Source organism: Phyllostomus discolor, chromosome 3, assembly GCF_004126475.2.
Source record: "Phyllostomus discolor isolate MPI-MPIP mPhyDis1 chromosome 3, mPhyDis1.pri.v3, whole genome shotgun sequence".
NCBI classification, from domain to species: domain Eukaryota; kingdom Metazoa; phylum Chordata; class Mammalia; order Chiroptera; family Phyllostomidae; genus Phyllostomus; species Phyllostomus discolor.
The window spans coordinates 73,180,498-73,196,887 of NC_040905.2; the positions used below are offsets into that span (position 1 = coordinate 73,180,498).

General features: G+C 36.9%; 1 protein-coding gene across 1 annotated transcript in view; it reads left to right on the forward strand.

The window, feature by feature from the left end:
• Nucleotides 1-16,390, forward strand: part of MAN2A1 (mannosidase alpha class 2A member 1) — a 163,249-nt gene that overhangs the window by 23,384 nt on the left and 123,475 nt on the right. Inside the window, exons 2-3 of the mRNA XM_028510212.2 lie at nucleotides 6,252-6,509; nucleotides 9,247-9,391. Of these exons, the coding sequence (XP_028366013.1) occupies nucleotides 6,252-6,509; nucleotides 9,247-9,391 (403 nt within the window). The remainder of the gene's footprint in view (nucleotides 1-6,251; nucleotides 6,510-9,246; nucleotides 9,392-16,390) is intronic.

The window sequence follows — 16,390 nt, forward strand, 5'->3', positions numbered from 1 at the left end:
AGAGAGGGGAGGGGAGGAAGAAAGGGAGAGAAACAGCGATGTGTTATTGCCTCTCACCTGTCCCCTGTTGGGGACCTGGCCTGCAACCCAGGCATGCCCTGACTGGGAATCAGACTGGCAACTCTTTGCTTTGCAGTCCAGTGCTCAGTCCACTGAGCCACACCAACCAGAGCTAAAAATTTTTATTATTTTCGGTGCCCCCAAAATGACATTTAATACTTCCATAGAAAAATTGTCACACAGTTTTTCTTTCTTTTTTCCCCTCAGTAAATACAGAGGTGGTCAAAAGTAGGTTTTCAGTTATTCATATGGAAAATACAGTAGTTAATAAATAATAATACAAGAATAGACTCTATTTTGCACGCTCACAACTGTAAATCTACTTTGCCCACTCCTGTATTTTGCAGTCCTGTTTTACGCTAGGTATTCTGCCAGGTCTTAGGGTACAATAGTGACTATAAGAACTATTGTTTCTGTTGTCAATTCAGAGATTCATTTAGTGATGAACGTGGGGAAGCAGTACATGGGTAAAATAGATAAAAATGCTGTGGAAGAAATAAAAAGTAAGTTGACATAGAGTATAACATGTGAGAGACCTATTTTAGGATGGCTGGGGAAGGTTATGCAGAGGGGACATTTGAGGGGAGAATTGAAGATTATATGGTCATCAGCTAGAGTGGGGAGGAGTTGGCTTAGAACTTGGATAAGAACAGGGTGAAGTTAAGTTTTGCAGGCAAGAAAGAAAAGGGTGAAGAGATAGATATGCAGGTCTTTAATGATTGTAGTGTAAGGTATTCTAAGTGCTTTGAGAAACTAACAGTGGGATATAAGAAAGGTATTGCATCTTAGTAGGGCATGGTTGAAAGATGTGTATATAGGAAATCAGTTGAGATATTGCTTTAGTAGGCTAGAAGAGATCATTTGTGGTTTGGACCTGAGGGAAAAGAATAAATTAATTCAAAAAATACTTTGGAAATGAGATGAAAAGAGCATGTAGATAGATTGGATGTGCGAGCAGGGTAAGGAAGGAAGAATCAGTTATGCCACCAAGATCTGGGGAGTGACCAAAAAGGTGGGGACTAGCCCTACTTACCGAAGACCTAAAGACTATAGAAGGCTTTTTGGGAAGGTGTCTTTTGGACTTAAGTTTGAAACCCAGAGTCAGGTAGTCATTTGGATTTTATGGGTCTTTTGTTTTTTCAGAGAAGAGACTTAAGGTCAAAATAAAAATGTGGGAAACATCAGTACAAAACAAAATGGAATTTAAACCTTAGAGTGGATGAGATAATTTAAGACAGTAAGAGAAGACAGAGAACTCAGGAGTTAACCTTGAAGAGCTCCCTCATTTAGATATTGGGGAGGTTGATAAACATTTGGTAGGAGGAAAACCAAGAGCATGTTGTGTTGGGAGCCTGTGAAGAAAATGTTTCTAGGAGGAGTGAGAAATGCTCCTTGAGATGAGATGAAGACAGTGCTTGCTGCTCAGACTCGGCGACATGGAAGCTGTTGGATACTTTTCAAGAGCAGTTTTGATAGAGTGGTGGGCAGGTACTGATGGGAATGGACAGGCGAGGGAGTGGGAGTTTGAAGGGAAGGGGCATAATGAGTGTAGACTGTTGATAATTGCTGTATGTCCAGGAAGGGGATAGGATTCTGGAAGGGAATGTGGGGGCCAAGATAAGCACTGGAGTTTGACATTTTTTTTTTTTAAGATAGAGTAAGATCTCAAGTTGAACCATAAGAAATTGGTGGTATTTGACTACTTTTGACTTATGAGAATGGCAGTTCCCTATAGTTTGACCTAATATAACATGTTATATTATTGAGAATGTGTTATTTTAGAAGGGGAGTTTGATGAAGCAGTGTTGAGAGTTTAAACACAAGAATATATAGCCTTTGAGCAGTTGAAAGAGATGGGTTTGGAGCTCACCAGCAATGCTGGCCTTTGAAGTGGGGAGAGGGGAAGGCACATATTTTTTATTGTAACAGGAAGGAAGAAGAAGGTGTGCAGATTCAGCCATGCTTCAGTGATCACAGTTAGTGTCTTACCTGGGGCAAATAATTACATAATAAGTTTTCAGATTAGCTATAGATGCACAGTGATTGATTTTGTGTAGAGGGTTGAGTGAGTACTGATCCTATTTTACCTTCTAGCCTCTAAATTTTCTGTATCAAAAATCTTTGATATCAGTGATTTTTTTGCTCAGCTTTTCTTTCACCAAAAGCAGGAAAAAAAATCAAATACCATGACCTCTTTCCCCCTCCTCAGCAGTGCAACACTGATGGCCTCCCTTATAGAACTGATTAGTAAATCAAAAAATAAAGTGGCTTTCTCATAAGTGATTTTCTTGCCCTATAAAAAATTGTCTTTTTCAATATTATCATCAGTATTCTTTGAGTTATCAGCATAATTGAAACATTATCTATGATTTCTGTTACTTTAATGTTGACTATGAGCACATCTTTTTAAGGTCATACCACTCTTCTCTGTCATGTACAGAATTGGCTTATGAGGTGTGTGTATTTCAGAAATTTCAGCTGTTTGGAGGGAGACTTTATTCCACTGCATAATGTAGTTTAATAAATAATTTCCATTAGACTGTTAGGCTGACATATCCCTGGGGCACAATTTTCTTTGTGAACTTCATTCAGTGCAAAATTCCAGGTACTGATCATTAATTATACCTTTAAAGTAACAATGAGATTGAAATCATCTTTAATGCCTGCAGGATCCTTTTTCATGAAACATCCATCTCCTGTAATGTTTATTTTGAATAAGACTCTCCTCCATGGGTTATGGTACCAGGGCCATAGTAAGACTATTCCAGAAGGAGCCCTCTTCTTTATCAGCTCTTCTTGAGCTATAGACAGCTTTGCTGTGTGCATGGCTCCCAAATTGTCTTTTCCCAAAAGTACAGGAAGCTCTGGAGAAAGTTGGCACCCATGTATTAATTCATAGACTATTCAGTGTCTGATAAAACATATGGCATCTTTCAAAGCTCTAGGGTGTTTTTTTTTAAAAAGCTTTTTTAGCACACCTTTAAATTTCATTGGAATTAATGTCTTTTTTCCTTTTAACATTTTTAAAATTTATTTTTAATTATAGTTGACATATATTAGTTTGAGATGTATAGCATAGTGATTCAACATTTATATACTTTGCAATGTGATCACTGTAAATCTAGTAACCATCTGTCACCATACATAATTATAACAATATTATTGGGTGGTATTTTAGACCTAGCTAAGGCTTTATTTTATGGAGGTATGTGGCTTTACTACAGGCAGGACAAGTCAACATGTTTTGATTCTGCTTGTAAGCAGAGGAACTTTATTCAGTCTCGTCATCTGCTGTGGTAGATATTGCAAGCATCACCGAAGTAGACTTGTATTTTCAGCATTGGAAGTATTGAACAGAATTCATCAGGAGTGATTTCAGAAAGCCATGGTCTGTAGTGTTGTGATAACTGAGGGAAGAAAAGTTTTCCCCTTATTTCAGACAGCCTTTGATAGCATGCCTGTTTAGGAAAATATGTATAGATTAGTCAGCTGTGTACTTGACTCTCAAATATTTTTAGCCTCTTCCGGTGAATTTTGGGTTGTGCCAAGGGTCCCCTTCAGCCTTTCCACTGAGAACCACTCAACCAACATCAGTGTGTGCTTGTAAAAAGGGTTTGTGGTATGTATAATACTGCTCCATAGCTTTGCTGACCTGGAATCTACATGGTTCAATCAGCTTTTCTTTGAATCCTGAGCTAGTGTTGCACTGATCCATCAAGTTTTCCTTTGCTTGGTCATTTCTAGTCATAAACTGATCTATATTCTCTGTCTTGCTCTTCACTAGGGAAAATGGGGTTTGTCTTGTGGGATGAGTTCTCTGCTAAAGCATTGCACTTCTGCTTCTGTATACACTGATGAACAGGCTTCAGAGTTCTACCTTGTGGACGTATGCCACCCCACCTAGATGTGACAGTTACCTTAAAGGACTGCAGTTTTGATGTGTGGGGGGCAATTTCTGTCTCTATTAAGAAGTGAGGACTGTGAGAGCATCTCTGAGGTCTGAGCAGGTACATGGCTGGCTGTCATGTGCTCCTTCTCTCTCGCACGTCAGGGCTTTGGGTATTCATCTGCAGTCATCTCTCCCACCACCTCCCAAGATAATTACTGCTGATATGCTTCTAATTTTGGCTACTTTTTTTTCTTATTCCACAATGTCTTCCCTAGTCCCTTCAGACTTTTGTCAGTTTTCACAGTTTGCTGAAATGGTCTTTTGGTAGATAGCCATTTCCATTTCTTCTGTTGTCTTCTTTCCCCTTGTTGAACTGACTGGTAACCTAGGAGTAAATTCCTTGTTTCTCTCAGCCTCCCCATAATGAAATCAACAATTGTTCACAACAGACAAAAGAAGAATATAAATGCCCATAACCATTTTTTACCACTTTGATTATGGCCTTCCATATGTATTATATTTCAAAAGGGGATCATCATGTCATATATTTCTAAATTTTCAGCAACTGAAAACTATTCTGGGATATTAGATGTACCATTTGATCAGTCCTTTACTTTCAGAAATTTAGGTGTTTTTACCTTCTTTTCTCTTTTTTTTTCCCCCCATACTTTCTGTTATTTACTGGTGATAGAATTTTTTGTTTCTGGGTGTCTGGAGTTGTTTGTTCACTATCCATATAGTTACTTTACTAAACCTTAATGTGGACTCTTGGGGACACAAGATAGGCTCTTTCTAGTTACATTGTCACTTCGTGTGTTCAGACAGGGACTCATATCTTAACGCATATCTGTCTTCCCAGCATGTAGCGTTATAGCTGGCACAGTAGGAGTTCATTAAAGAATTGTAGTTGCTTTCCAGAAATATGAGGGCCATTTGGCAAATTTTTAATTATCTACTCTGTATTTGGAACCCTGACTATAGGAATGAACAAAACATAGATTGTCCTTGCTCTTATAAGCTGAGGTGTTCCTATATAGGTAAGGTTTATGTTACAGAGGTGGCAAGCCTCTTATGTGAGGATCAATTAAAAACCTAAAAGTCACACAATATAGTGGCAACAGTCTAAATGAGTTAATAGTGTGGTTATGTGGGGGATGTTCATGGCAGTTTTTTCAAGCATATTACTAATTAACAGTGGACTAATTGATCTTTCTGGGGATGATGGTTCTTCTTTTTTCTTTTTTTTTTTTAGTTTATTTTTTTCCACTAGCATTAATCCCTCTTATACCCTCTTCCAACTTCACCCTCTCTGCTATCACCACCCTGTTGCCTGTGTCCATGAGTTCTTGCTCTTTTTTCCTTAATCCCATCACCCCCTAAGAGCCCCCCTCCAGCTGTCAGCCTGCTCTCTATGAGTCTGTCTCTGTTTTACATATTCTTTCAGTTCATTAGATTCCACATATGAGTGAAATAATATGGTATTTGTTTTTCTCTGACTTGCTTATTTCACTTAGCATAATGTTGTCCAGGTCCATGCATGTGGTAAAATTTTCTTTTTTACAACCAAGTAGTATTCCATTGTGTAAATGTACCATAGCTGTTTTACCTACTCATCTACTGATGAATACTTGGGTTCCTTCCAGATCTTGGCTATTGTAAATAATGCTGTAATGAACATAGGGATACATATGTTCTTTTGATTTAGTGTTTCTGGTTTCTTTGGATAAATTCTCAGAAGTGGAATCACTGGGTCATAAGGCAGTTCCATTTTTAATTTTTTGAGGTAACACCATACTGTTTTCCACAGCAATCGTACCAATTTGCATTCCCACCAACAGTGACAGGATTGTCCACTGGTGCTGCGAATTGAGATGAAATGATTGTTTGCAGATTTATACTTTTTGGCCTTTAGGAATAACTAGAATCAGTTATGCTTAAATTTAAAATTTCATGCCTGAATATAATATGTTGTTGTATGTAGTAGTTTTAGAGACCCAAAGATATTTTAGGGCTGGATTTGGGGTAATAGGAAATATATCCCAAAACATTTTTGGTCCTTCTTTTGCACATTTAAAAATATGATTAAACAGAGATGCAACCATGGAGGAGATTTTCTGCTGTAAATTGGTGTTTCAACCCTGCCAGCTGTTTGTGCTTTCTGTGATCCCACTTATAAAAGTGGAAAGTGAAGGGTGAGTGGCTGCCCTCTTGGACAGGCAGATAATTTTTTAAAAAATGTGTGTGTCTCAGCAGAGCTATATTAGAGTTTCATGTAGCTGCCTTTTTCTTTTTTTTATTGTAGGGCCAGCTTTCAATGTTGCAAGAAAAAATAGACCATTTGGAACGTTTGCTAGCTGAGAATAATGAGATCATCTCAAATATTAGAGATTCGGTCATCAATTTGAGTGAGTCTGTGGAGGATGGGTCGAAAAGTTCACTAGGCAATTTCAGCCGTGGTGCTGGCTCACCTCTTCTGCCATCGAAACAATTGTCCCTCAAAGTTGACCCTGAAGACTGTCTGTTTGCTTCACAAAGCGGAAGTCAGAATTCAGATGTGCAGGTAATGTATATATTTGTCAATAATCACTGGGCTTTGTTTTTGTTTGCTTAGATTTGATCTGGTGTCTATTCTTAGTTACTTAAACTCTCTGAATTCTAGTTTCTGTTTTTGTGATTTAACTAGTTACAAAGCCAATAATACTCTTTTTTAGTGATAAAATTCTGTGTTTCTCCTAATTTTTATTTTATACTTTGTAAATAGGGCCATTTTATATGCTCCTTAGGTGTTATTTTTCTCTAATAGTTGAAGGAAGACCCTTTGTCATTTAAATTTGGCCAGAGAGATTTTTCTTAACCTTCCTTTGCAGAGAACAAAAAAAGCCCTCCTTGTACTATATCACTGTTACACATTATAGGTTTGATACAGTGTAGGGTTAGATTCTTTTTGCTGAATATCCCTTTATGAGAGGAAAGGGGAATATTCTAGAGCTGTGCTGTCCATTATGGTAGCCACTGTCTACATGTGGCTACCAGGTACTTGAAATGTGGCTAGTTTAAGCTGAAACAGGCTCTAAGTATAATATATACACAAAGTATTGAAGAGTTAGTATGAAAAAAAAAATTAAAATATCTCGTTCATTTTTATATTACACATTGAGATGGTAATGTTTTGAATATATTGGGCTAAATAAAATATATCATTAAAAGTATTTTTGTCTATTTCATTTTACTACAAAATTTAAAATTATGTATTTGGCTTGAATTATCTTTCTGTTGGATCACGCTGTTCTAGAGGATAGTGGAGTTGAAAACTAGGGTAAGGAAGAACTTCCGTCTTTCCTAAATTTTGAGTGTGTCACTCATATTTTTCTGTCCTGCAAATTAGCAGAGAGCTGTGTTTAATCTTATACTTTAAATCAGATATTGGAACTTGGTGGCAGGATGCTTGGTGATTTCACAGTAGAAATTTTCACTAACTTGTGGGGACAGAGAACAAGATAGGATCTTGAGGCCATGGCTCACAGGCCAAGCTGGAAACTGGGAACAGTGGGGCTGGCTAGGCTTTATGCCTTCAACCTCATCAGCTAGTGTGTGACCACATTTGGATAGGACTGGGATTCTATCTTATGCTTTGAAGGGATATCTATTTCTGTGAGGCTTGGTTTTAATTAAGTATTTTTTAAAAAGGAACAAAAACACCCCTTTCTTGTATGGGTGGAGTCTATATCTAGTGGGAACAGAAAGAAGGTACAGAGCAGCCGTGGAAGGCAGGCACAGGGAGGCAGCACGGACTGAGAGATCTGCAGAACCAAAGAAAGTGCTTGAAAGAATAGCGGAGACTGCTAACACATCCTCCTGTCCAGCTGGTTCCCAAAGATTTGTGTGGACTTACCCTTGGAGCATTGTACTTTACTTGTTAGAGTCATAAATTCAAAAGTGAGAAATATGTTACTGCCTTAAAATTCTTTGTATACTTTTATGTAACTTGCTTGATATCTTTAAAAGTTTTTGTAACCTATGTATGTATTAATCATATTTTGCCATGTATATGGCAAACTCACGTTTTTGGCCCAAACTTTCAGGGAAAAAAAAATCTTTCATTTCAATTTTTTAATTCAATCTTTAATTTATCTGTATGTAGAAACAAAACTGATTATTGTATTCCAGGGTATTATTTTGCATATGTATATTACTACTGCTTTCTAGAGTTATACTTTTAATGCATAAGCATAAATAAAAGAATTAAAAACATTTATATAGATACGGAATTAGTAATACCTATGTATAATGTGCACCCTTATTTTTCCTTCAAAAATGTGGGCAAAAAAGTATGCATTATACATGGCAAAATATGGTAATTAAGATGTAACTTCTACATAATTTAAATTTTACCAAAGGGTGATTTTATTCTTTGTCACATTTGGTATAATGGGCAGAATGGAGAGTAAAAGTTGTTAGTTTTTTTGAGGGGGCAGGATTTTTTCCTTTGTGTTCAAATCGATTATTATCTAGAAGGAATACTGCATTGGAAACTTAGAAAACATTTGAGTACTTAAAAGCTAATTCTCTTTTTAAAAAATTCTTCTATTTTTAACCTGGTCAACGTTGTTATAGTTTTATTTTTGGAATAAAAAAGGTAGATTTAACGAACACTAAATGAAAGAATAGCAATAGACACATTTTAATTATGGTATAGATTTTAAACTATATGAGATTGAGTAAAGTAAAAAATAATTTTCATCAAATGGGGAGGTGGGCGGGGATATTAGGGGGGTTGGGGGAAGGAATGTCAGGGAACCTGTATAAAGGGCACATGGACAAAGCCAAAGAGGGGTATGATTGAGGGGGGGAGATTGGGGTGGGTGAGGTGAAAATGGAGACAACTGTACTTGAACAACAATAAAAAAGAGAAAAGAAGAAAATAATTGTGTTAGAATTTGGCCATAATCATGGCCAAATTTTGGTTTGCTGTTAAGTTCCTGTCTGTTACTATTAAATTTCATTGGAAGTAAAGCAGGGAAAGGAATTGAATGAAATTATTATTTTCTATTAGAAGCAGATGGGGAAGGGGATTGTTTATCAGGATAGTTATATAACACAGGTAACATTTTAAGCATTTGAATAGTTATTAAATGTTTTCTGCCTTAACTCTTCATGCCTTTAGAAATGGTTTAACCTTGTAAAATATATACTCCAATGTACAATAATAGGTAGTTTTGAGCAAATATTTTTCAATATTAAGTTTAAATCGGTATACATAATTCAGCTTACTTATTTTTTGTCTTTTCTATTTTTAGATGTTGGATGTTTACAGTCTGATTCCTTTTGACAATCCAGATGGTGGAGTTTGGAAGCAAGGATTTGACATTACCTATAAATCTAATGAGTGGGACACTAAGCCCCTTCAAGTCTTTGTGGTGCCTCATTCCCATAATGACCCAGGTAAAATTCGCACTTCAAAAAAACTAGAGGTTATTAATTATTAAGTCCCCTGTAGGCACGGACAATTTTAATGAGAATCTGGTGGAATACACTTCTCAAATTTTTAAGTGTTCCCTGACTTTAAACAGTATTATATTCTTTTTATATATCAGTGTATTTTGAGTTCTTTATAGTTTGTGTGCCATTTAAGGATAATAGTTGTGCAGTATAAAATAGTAATACCACAAGAAGGTCTTAGCTTTGGGGGACAAAAATTTGCACTCTAAGGTACTGATCATTCATTTTAGTTACTTAGTGTAACATACTACGTGGGAGGATTATTTCATGTCTGTAAACTCTATGTTAAAAAGTCAGAACGCTCATGGGAAAATCTGAATCTTTAAAACGGAGTAGTGTAATACAAAGTGGGTAAGAGACAGATATAGGCGAGTTCTAACCTCATCATGTCTAAAGTGTTAGACCCCTGTAGGCAAGTTTCTTAATCTGAGAGTAAGTTTTTTTCTAGGTGCAATCAGTATAAAGTACTTCACAGGGTGAAATGTAAAGGCATGGTATGTGGTGCAAAAGTAACTGCTATCATTATCATTACTGTAGTTGTTATTTAATATGATGACTTTTGTTTTTTTATTGGGGCCAGAGATTGTTCCCCAAGGTAAGTGGAAATTGCTAAAATCATAATGGAAATATGATTTGTTGTGACACTTGCTGGTATGAACACGTAGGCACAGAGTAAATGCCCCACGAGTGCAGTTGCAGGAGATTTTTGGAATGTACTTTGGAATGGAAAGACTTCTTTTTTTGAAGGACTTGCTAATACTTCTATTTGTTCTTTATCCCAATTTCTCAATTTCATTATTATTATCAGAGGAAACACTTTTCACTTAGTGCTTTGAAGGGTTTTTTTCCCTTTACTCCCCACATTGATTTTCTGCTTATATTCTTTTATACTAGTTTATTGCCAGGTATTCCTTTCCATCTCTTTCCAAGACAATAGAACTAACAAGTTAGTGTCTGGACACATGATTTGGTGAAGTGTGTGTGTGTGCTTGCTTCTTTTGGTTGTGAGAAGTAGTTAGGGAGATAGAGCTTGGATGTTGAAATGTTTGAATTTCCAGAATACTTGATTTTTAGTAATTTCAGAGGTATAAAATCTATGAAATTAATAATGTTTTTTTGAAATTTGTGATGTTAGTCATACATCAGCTTCTGACTTGTTTTCTCTGTCTTTGGTTGTAATGTCTTTATCTTTTTCTATAAGTACCTATTATTTTTAACTTTTTCTCTTGCATGTTTGCATCATCTCCCTCCTTAATCTTAGCCTGTCTCTTCAAATCCAAACTGAGGGATGGCTGGGCACCGTGGAAAGACTTCAGGGATTTCGAGCCAGGCAGAATGAGGCAGGCATCCCGACTTTGCTGTGTACTGGCCAGGTGTCCTTGACATGTTTATTCGTGTGTCTGTAAGATGGAGATTATATAGGTGGAGTAGCATCTTAAGCAGGAGTTAGCTATGAAGTGTAAAAGGTGATGAAAATCACATCTAATCAAAATAACACCAGATTAAATAGTACATCTGCATTTAGGGGATCCATTTTGTTACTGAACAGAAAGAGTTTGTTCATGTGGCACTAGCAGAGCCAAATACTGAAAGCTGGGACTTGCACTGGGGAAAGAGTGGCTATTTTATTGATGAATGATGCCATCCAGGAGAAGAGAAAGCTCATGCTCAAAAGCCTGAACTCCTCAGTGGTGTGTGAGTTAGGGGTTTGGGGTTGTGCTGGGAGCCCATTGGTTGGAGGTGAGGTAAAGATGAATCATTTTTTCAGATCTTGAAGACAGCTTTGAAGTCTTTTCTGGCATCCCTTTGTCTGGTCTTGTAGTAAAGTAACCAGGGGATTGCTCCACCTTAGGGCTCAGGAACTGAAACGTAGCTTAGGTCAGGACGTTGTCTTTAGCCTGACAGAGGTCCTGAAGCATAAAGTCAGGTCTGGGTTACTATCTCCTGCCATCTTGGGTTGCTTGCTATCAGGGGAAAGGCTAGGTCTCTGGGCTGGGTGGGCAAGAGGCAGGATTTCTAGAGCTAGGGTTTAAAACTAAATTCAATCACAGTTATAAGGACCCTTGGTTTCAATATGAGAAGCACATTTTTGTTTACATCAGACACACCCAGTGAGGTAAGGTGCTTAAACTTCACATGTGGAATCTGAGACTGCCTTTAGGACTACAGATATTTTTTTCAATAAACTTCATTTACCCTGAAATATTCTCTTGGTGAGTAAAATAGCAAAGCTACTTGTAAATCAATTGTTCTCTCTTTCTCTGCCCCTCATATGTACTTTAATTCTTGTTACTTAATTGGGTGTGTGATGTGATTCCATTGTATACTATGTTTTGGTAGGTTTATAGATAGAGTTTGCAGTATGCCCTACAAGTCTTCATGTGAACCACCTCTTCTCCCCTTTTTATTTTTATTTTTATTTCTTAAAACATTTATTTTTAGAGAGAGAGGAAGAGAGGGAGACAGAGAGGCAGAGAAACATAATCAATCTGTTGTCTTGCACACCCCCCAACTGGGAACCCAGCCTGCAACCCAGGCATGTGCCTCGATGGGGAATCAAACTTGCAACCTTTTGGCTCCCAGGCCAGCACTCAGTCTACTGAGCCACACCAGCCAAAGCTTTGTTTTATTTTTTAAAGGTCTTCATTATCCTTTACCGTTTTCTGCTATCCTCAGTTTCCTTAAATCTCATTTCTTGTTATTCTCTAACATGGGCACTTAACTGGAATAATAAAATTTGTGCCCAATAGCCCTGGCTGGTGTAGCTCAGTGGATTGAGTGCAGGCCTGTGACTGAAACAGTCGTCGGTTCGATTCCCAGTCAGGGCACATGCCTGGGTTGCAGGCCAGGTCCCCAGTGGGGGGCACGTGGAAGGCAACCACACATTGATGTTTCTCTAGCTCCCTCCTTTCCTTCTTCTCTCTCTAAAAATAAATAAATAAAATATTTAAAAAAAATTTGTGCCAAATATTTTGTAAACATCTGCTGCCCCCAGTAACCCTTGAAGGTTATTGCCACTATTCATGATGATTGTTACCAACTTGCCAAGCTTACACAGGTAGTGACACCCGGAATATTTTCCTATTAGTTTACCTGGACCTCCCACCTGGTAAACCAGAATGGCAGAGAACATTTCCTATTACAGTTATCCTTATTGCTAGCCCTACACTTGGCATATAGTGATTGCTACATATATGTAGAGCCTTCTCTGAGCTACCTCCATGCCCTTTGACAGTTTCCTCATACTGTGTGCACCCACACATATGTAAATATTGATAGCACTTTTGCTGAGTCTCCTCACTAGCATGTACTCAGCTCAGTGAGGAGTCAGACTTTGTCTTATTAACCACTGGATCGCTGATGCCTAGCCTAGTACCCAGCACGTAGTACAGACTCATTCAGTTCAATGAGGTAATAAATAAAGGATTCTGACTCTGCAGATTCAGGTGAAATAGTTGACCTTGGTCCGCGATTTTAACTCCCTTCCTTTCCTTCTTCCTGTTGTCTACTTATTTCTATTTCTTAAAAAAAAATCTTAGATTGAACTTTGTAATTTTAAATGCCAAGAACAGATGATATCAAGCTCATCAAGGGCAGGGATTGCCTCTGCCTTTTAGACTTTGGTTCATGCTGAAGTTAGTGTGTTGTTGTGTGAGAAGACACCTGTAATAACTGTTCCTGACTGCAATGAAAGCTTCTCTGTTCGTATCCTAGCAACTACAATGGAATCTTTTTGTTTTAGTAAAAGATGTTATTGACCCTTACCCTCAGTCCCTTTCCACCTGAGGAAAAGTCATCAGAAATAAACCTTTTAAAACTAAATTGACTTCTGCTACCAAGCAAAATTCTAGAGAAAAGAGCTTGATCACTTTTCTTAATAATTTTTACCGCTCCTTAATAAATATAGAATTCATTCATTCATTCATTCATTTGTTTTAATTATTTTAAAATATTATTTATTTTCAAAGAGAGGGGAAGGGAGGGAGAAAGAGAGGGAGAGAAACATTAATGTGTGGTTGCCTCTCGCACGCCCCCAACCAGGGACCTGGCCTGCAACTCAGGCATGTGCCCTGACTAGAAATCAAACTAGTGACCTTTTGGTTCTCAGGCTGGCTCTCAATCCACTGAGCCACACCAGCCAGGGCACAAATGTAGAATTTAGATAAGGAAATTATTCTGTGAAAAACTGTATCATTCAGATCATGAAAAACCATTTTTTCAGTGGAGGAAAAGAGATAAGTAAGTGTACATACATTATAAGTCAAATATGACTCTGTAATGGGAAGTCTTCATATAATACTACTAAATAAAAGTGCAATTAGATGATTTACTTTCTAAATGAGATTTATAGAGATTTGTATTTTCTGCAGCAGCAATTTAAAGCAAACTAGCTCAGTAGTTTGTTTCATCAGTGAAGTTTTATCTATTGGGTATAGAAATACTCGAAATAGGTTTTTTGAAGATTTGTATATTTAGTCCCCTAACTTAAAGAATTATATTACTGTATTATTATATATGTAGATATTGTTCTTTTTAGTTCACTGTGGTAATATTGCACAAGAAAGATAAATTTCAAATTATGTTTGTATTTTAATAAAATTCTGAATTATGTCTTCTTTCAGTCCATAATTGTCATACAATTGTCATACAATATTTTGAATGGTTTACATTAGTTAAAAGAAAATTGGAAAGGACCTGTTAAGTAAATGCTGATAACTTTGTACTGTAGCGTTTTTAACTAGTTTTGAATCATGGACCATGAAATTAAATGTTAGTTGACTGATACATGCTCATGTTGTATTTAATAAGCTGATTAAAACACAATTACAGCACCTTTGTATCTACAATCTTAATTTCTTGCTTCCCACTAGTTAAACTGCTGAAATATTTAGGTGATTTTCCTTCAGAGAAATCACAGTGTGTAAAGAGAAGATAAGGTATACTAAATGGAAAGTTGGACAGCATGTAGTTAGTTAAGCAATTTGTAAAATGAACATCAGAAAATAATCCCCCATGTGGTATGACTCCAAAATAGAAGGAAGATCTAGGCCCAGGAATCATATTGCAAAATAATTCTCTTTTGTGCTTTTGCAGAAATTTTATTGATTAAATGAGCGATTAGGATTTTTTTTAATTAACAAAATAGATTTTTGCATTTTGCATTATATGATAATTTGAAATGAGTTTCTGTATCCTTAATCCTTAAAAAGTTTGTGAAAAAAGAACAAAAACATGAGGAAATTATAGTATAATGTTATTTTAAGGCTTTTCTATTCTGATATTGTTAAGCACAGTCAGCCATAGTTGGGCAAGACCCTTGTAGGGTGAGAGGCAGTGGAGATTTAGAACTCTGGCTGTCAAGAGCACCTGCCAAGTGAAATGTGAGGGTCAGGGGAGGGAGAGATTGGTATGTGGGCACAGTTTGGGGGAGTACTTTGTTCTGTTTAGCTATTGTGGGATAAAGTGAGTTCTTTGGTTTTGGCTGCTGTGAATAGGGAATTTGAGTTTCTGGAGCTAAGGTATTATGAGGAAGAATTGAGAACTGGCATGGATTGCCTGTTCTGAATCAGGAAAATGTCTGGTGTGTGATACTTCATGCCATCCATTCTGCAACCCCCAAAAGTGGTCAATTAAACCCCATTTATGAGGTGAGGGCAGTGAGGCTAAGGTATGTTTTTTAATTTCTTCTTTCAAGGTAAAACAATTATAAATTAATAGAAGATAGTGAATTGCAGCTCAGATTTGTCTGATTCTAAGATTCACATTTTTCCTGTTTACCATATTCCCTTCTAAGTTACTTTATTTCATTAAATAGTCTCATTCTTCTTGCTTTATGGGCATTGGCTTATTCAGTGCATTTGTCTGAACTTTGGGTTAATAGGTTGCCAAATTTATCTGAAAAAAACAAAAAACAAAAACAGGCTGCTCAGTTAAATTTGAATTTCCCATAAACAATGGCAAGTTTTTAGTATATGTACCAAATATCATATGAGACCTACTAAACATTTATTCATTATTTATCTAAAATTCAAATTTAACTGGCATCTGGTATTTAGAAAATGGTGGCATTTATGATAAATATTTACATGGCTCCTTAGAATTGTCTTTTTAAGAGATCTCAAGAATTGGTATAATGAGGGGGTTTTTTTAGAGGGAAAAACTCTATCGGGCCTCTAGCTGGGCTGCATTTCGTAGGAGCACATAAGTCAAGTAGCACTTAAGAGAAGTAGATGGTCATTTAAATATCTCTCAATTTCCCTATTTTAGTTACTTTTGTCTTTCAAGCCTGGGAGCTTCAGAGGTCACTAGTGCCTGATTATACAAACAGTTGCTAATAATTGTGGGAATTGACTAGGTTTCAGGCACTGTTCTGGGTTCTTTACATGTGTTACATTCACTACTGCTCTCAGCAACTTTATGACGAGTTAATTACTATTACCCTCATTTCATAGGTGAGAGAACTGAGGCAAAAGAGAAGATAAGTAATGTATCCGAGGAAGGGGGACAGGGTTTGAACCCAAGCCTTCACGCTCTGGAATCAGGACTTGTAACCTTTATTTAACATTGCAACCACAAGCAGAACTTCTGGAGGAAAGTCTGTTAAGTGTTTTCAAGCCAAATGTCATCTGTGTTACATTATTAATCATATAAAACATTTTATTAACTATCTTGCAAAACTAGACATGTTACTGCACTTGTTTCTGGTCCTTTTTTCTTCTCGTCTATCCGTGTTGAAATGGATGTTTATGTCTTTAAATATTACACTAGTACATGAGATGGTCTGGGTTTCCTCATTGCTACATATTTTACAATTAGAAAGCCACTAAGAAGCAGGATTTTCCAGCTTTTAAAAGAGCTTCTTCCAGAAAGTTTGATAATTTGCTCACTATTTGCCCAATCATAAGGCTGAGTAGCCCCTCCCAAATTCTAAGAGTAACTCCT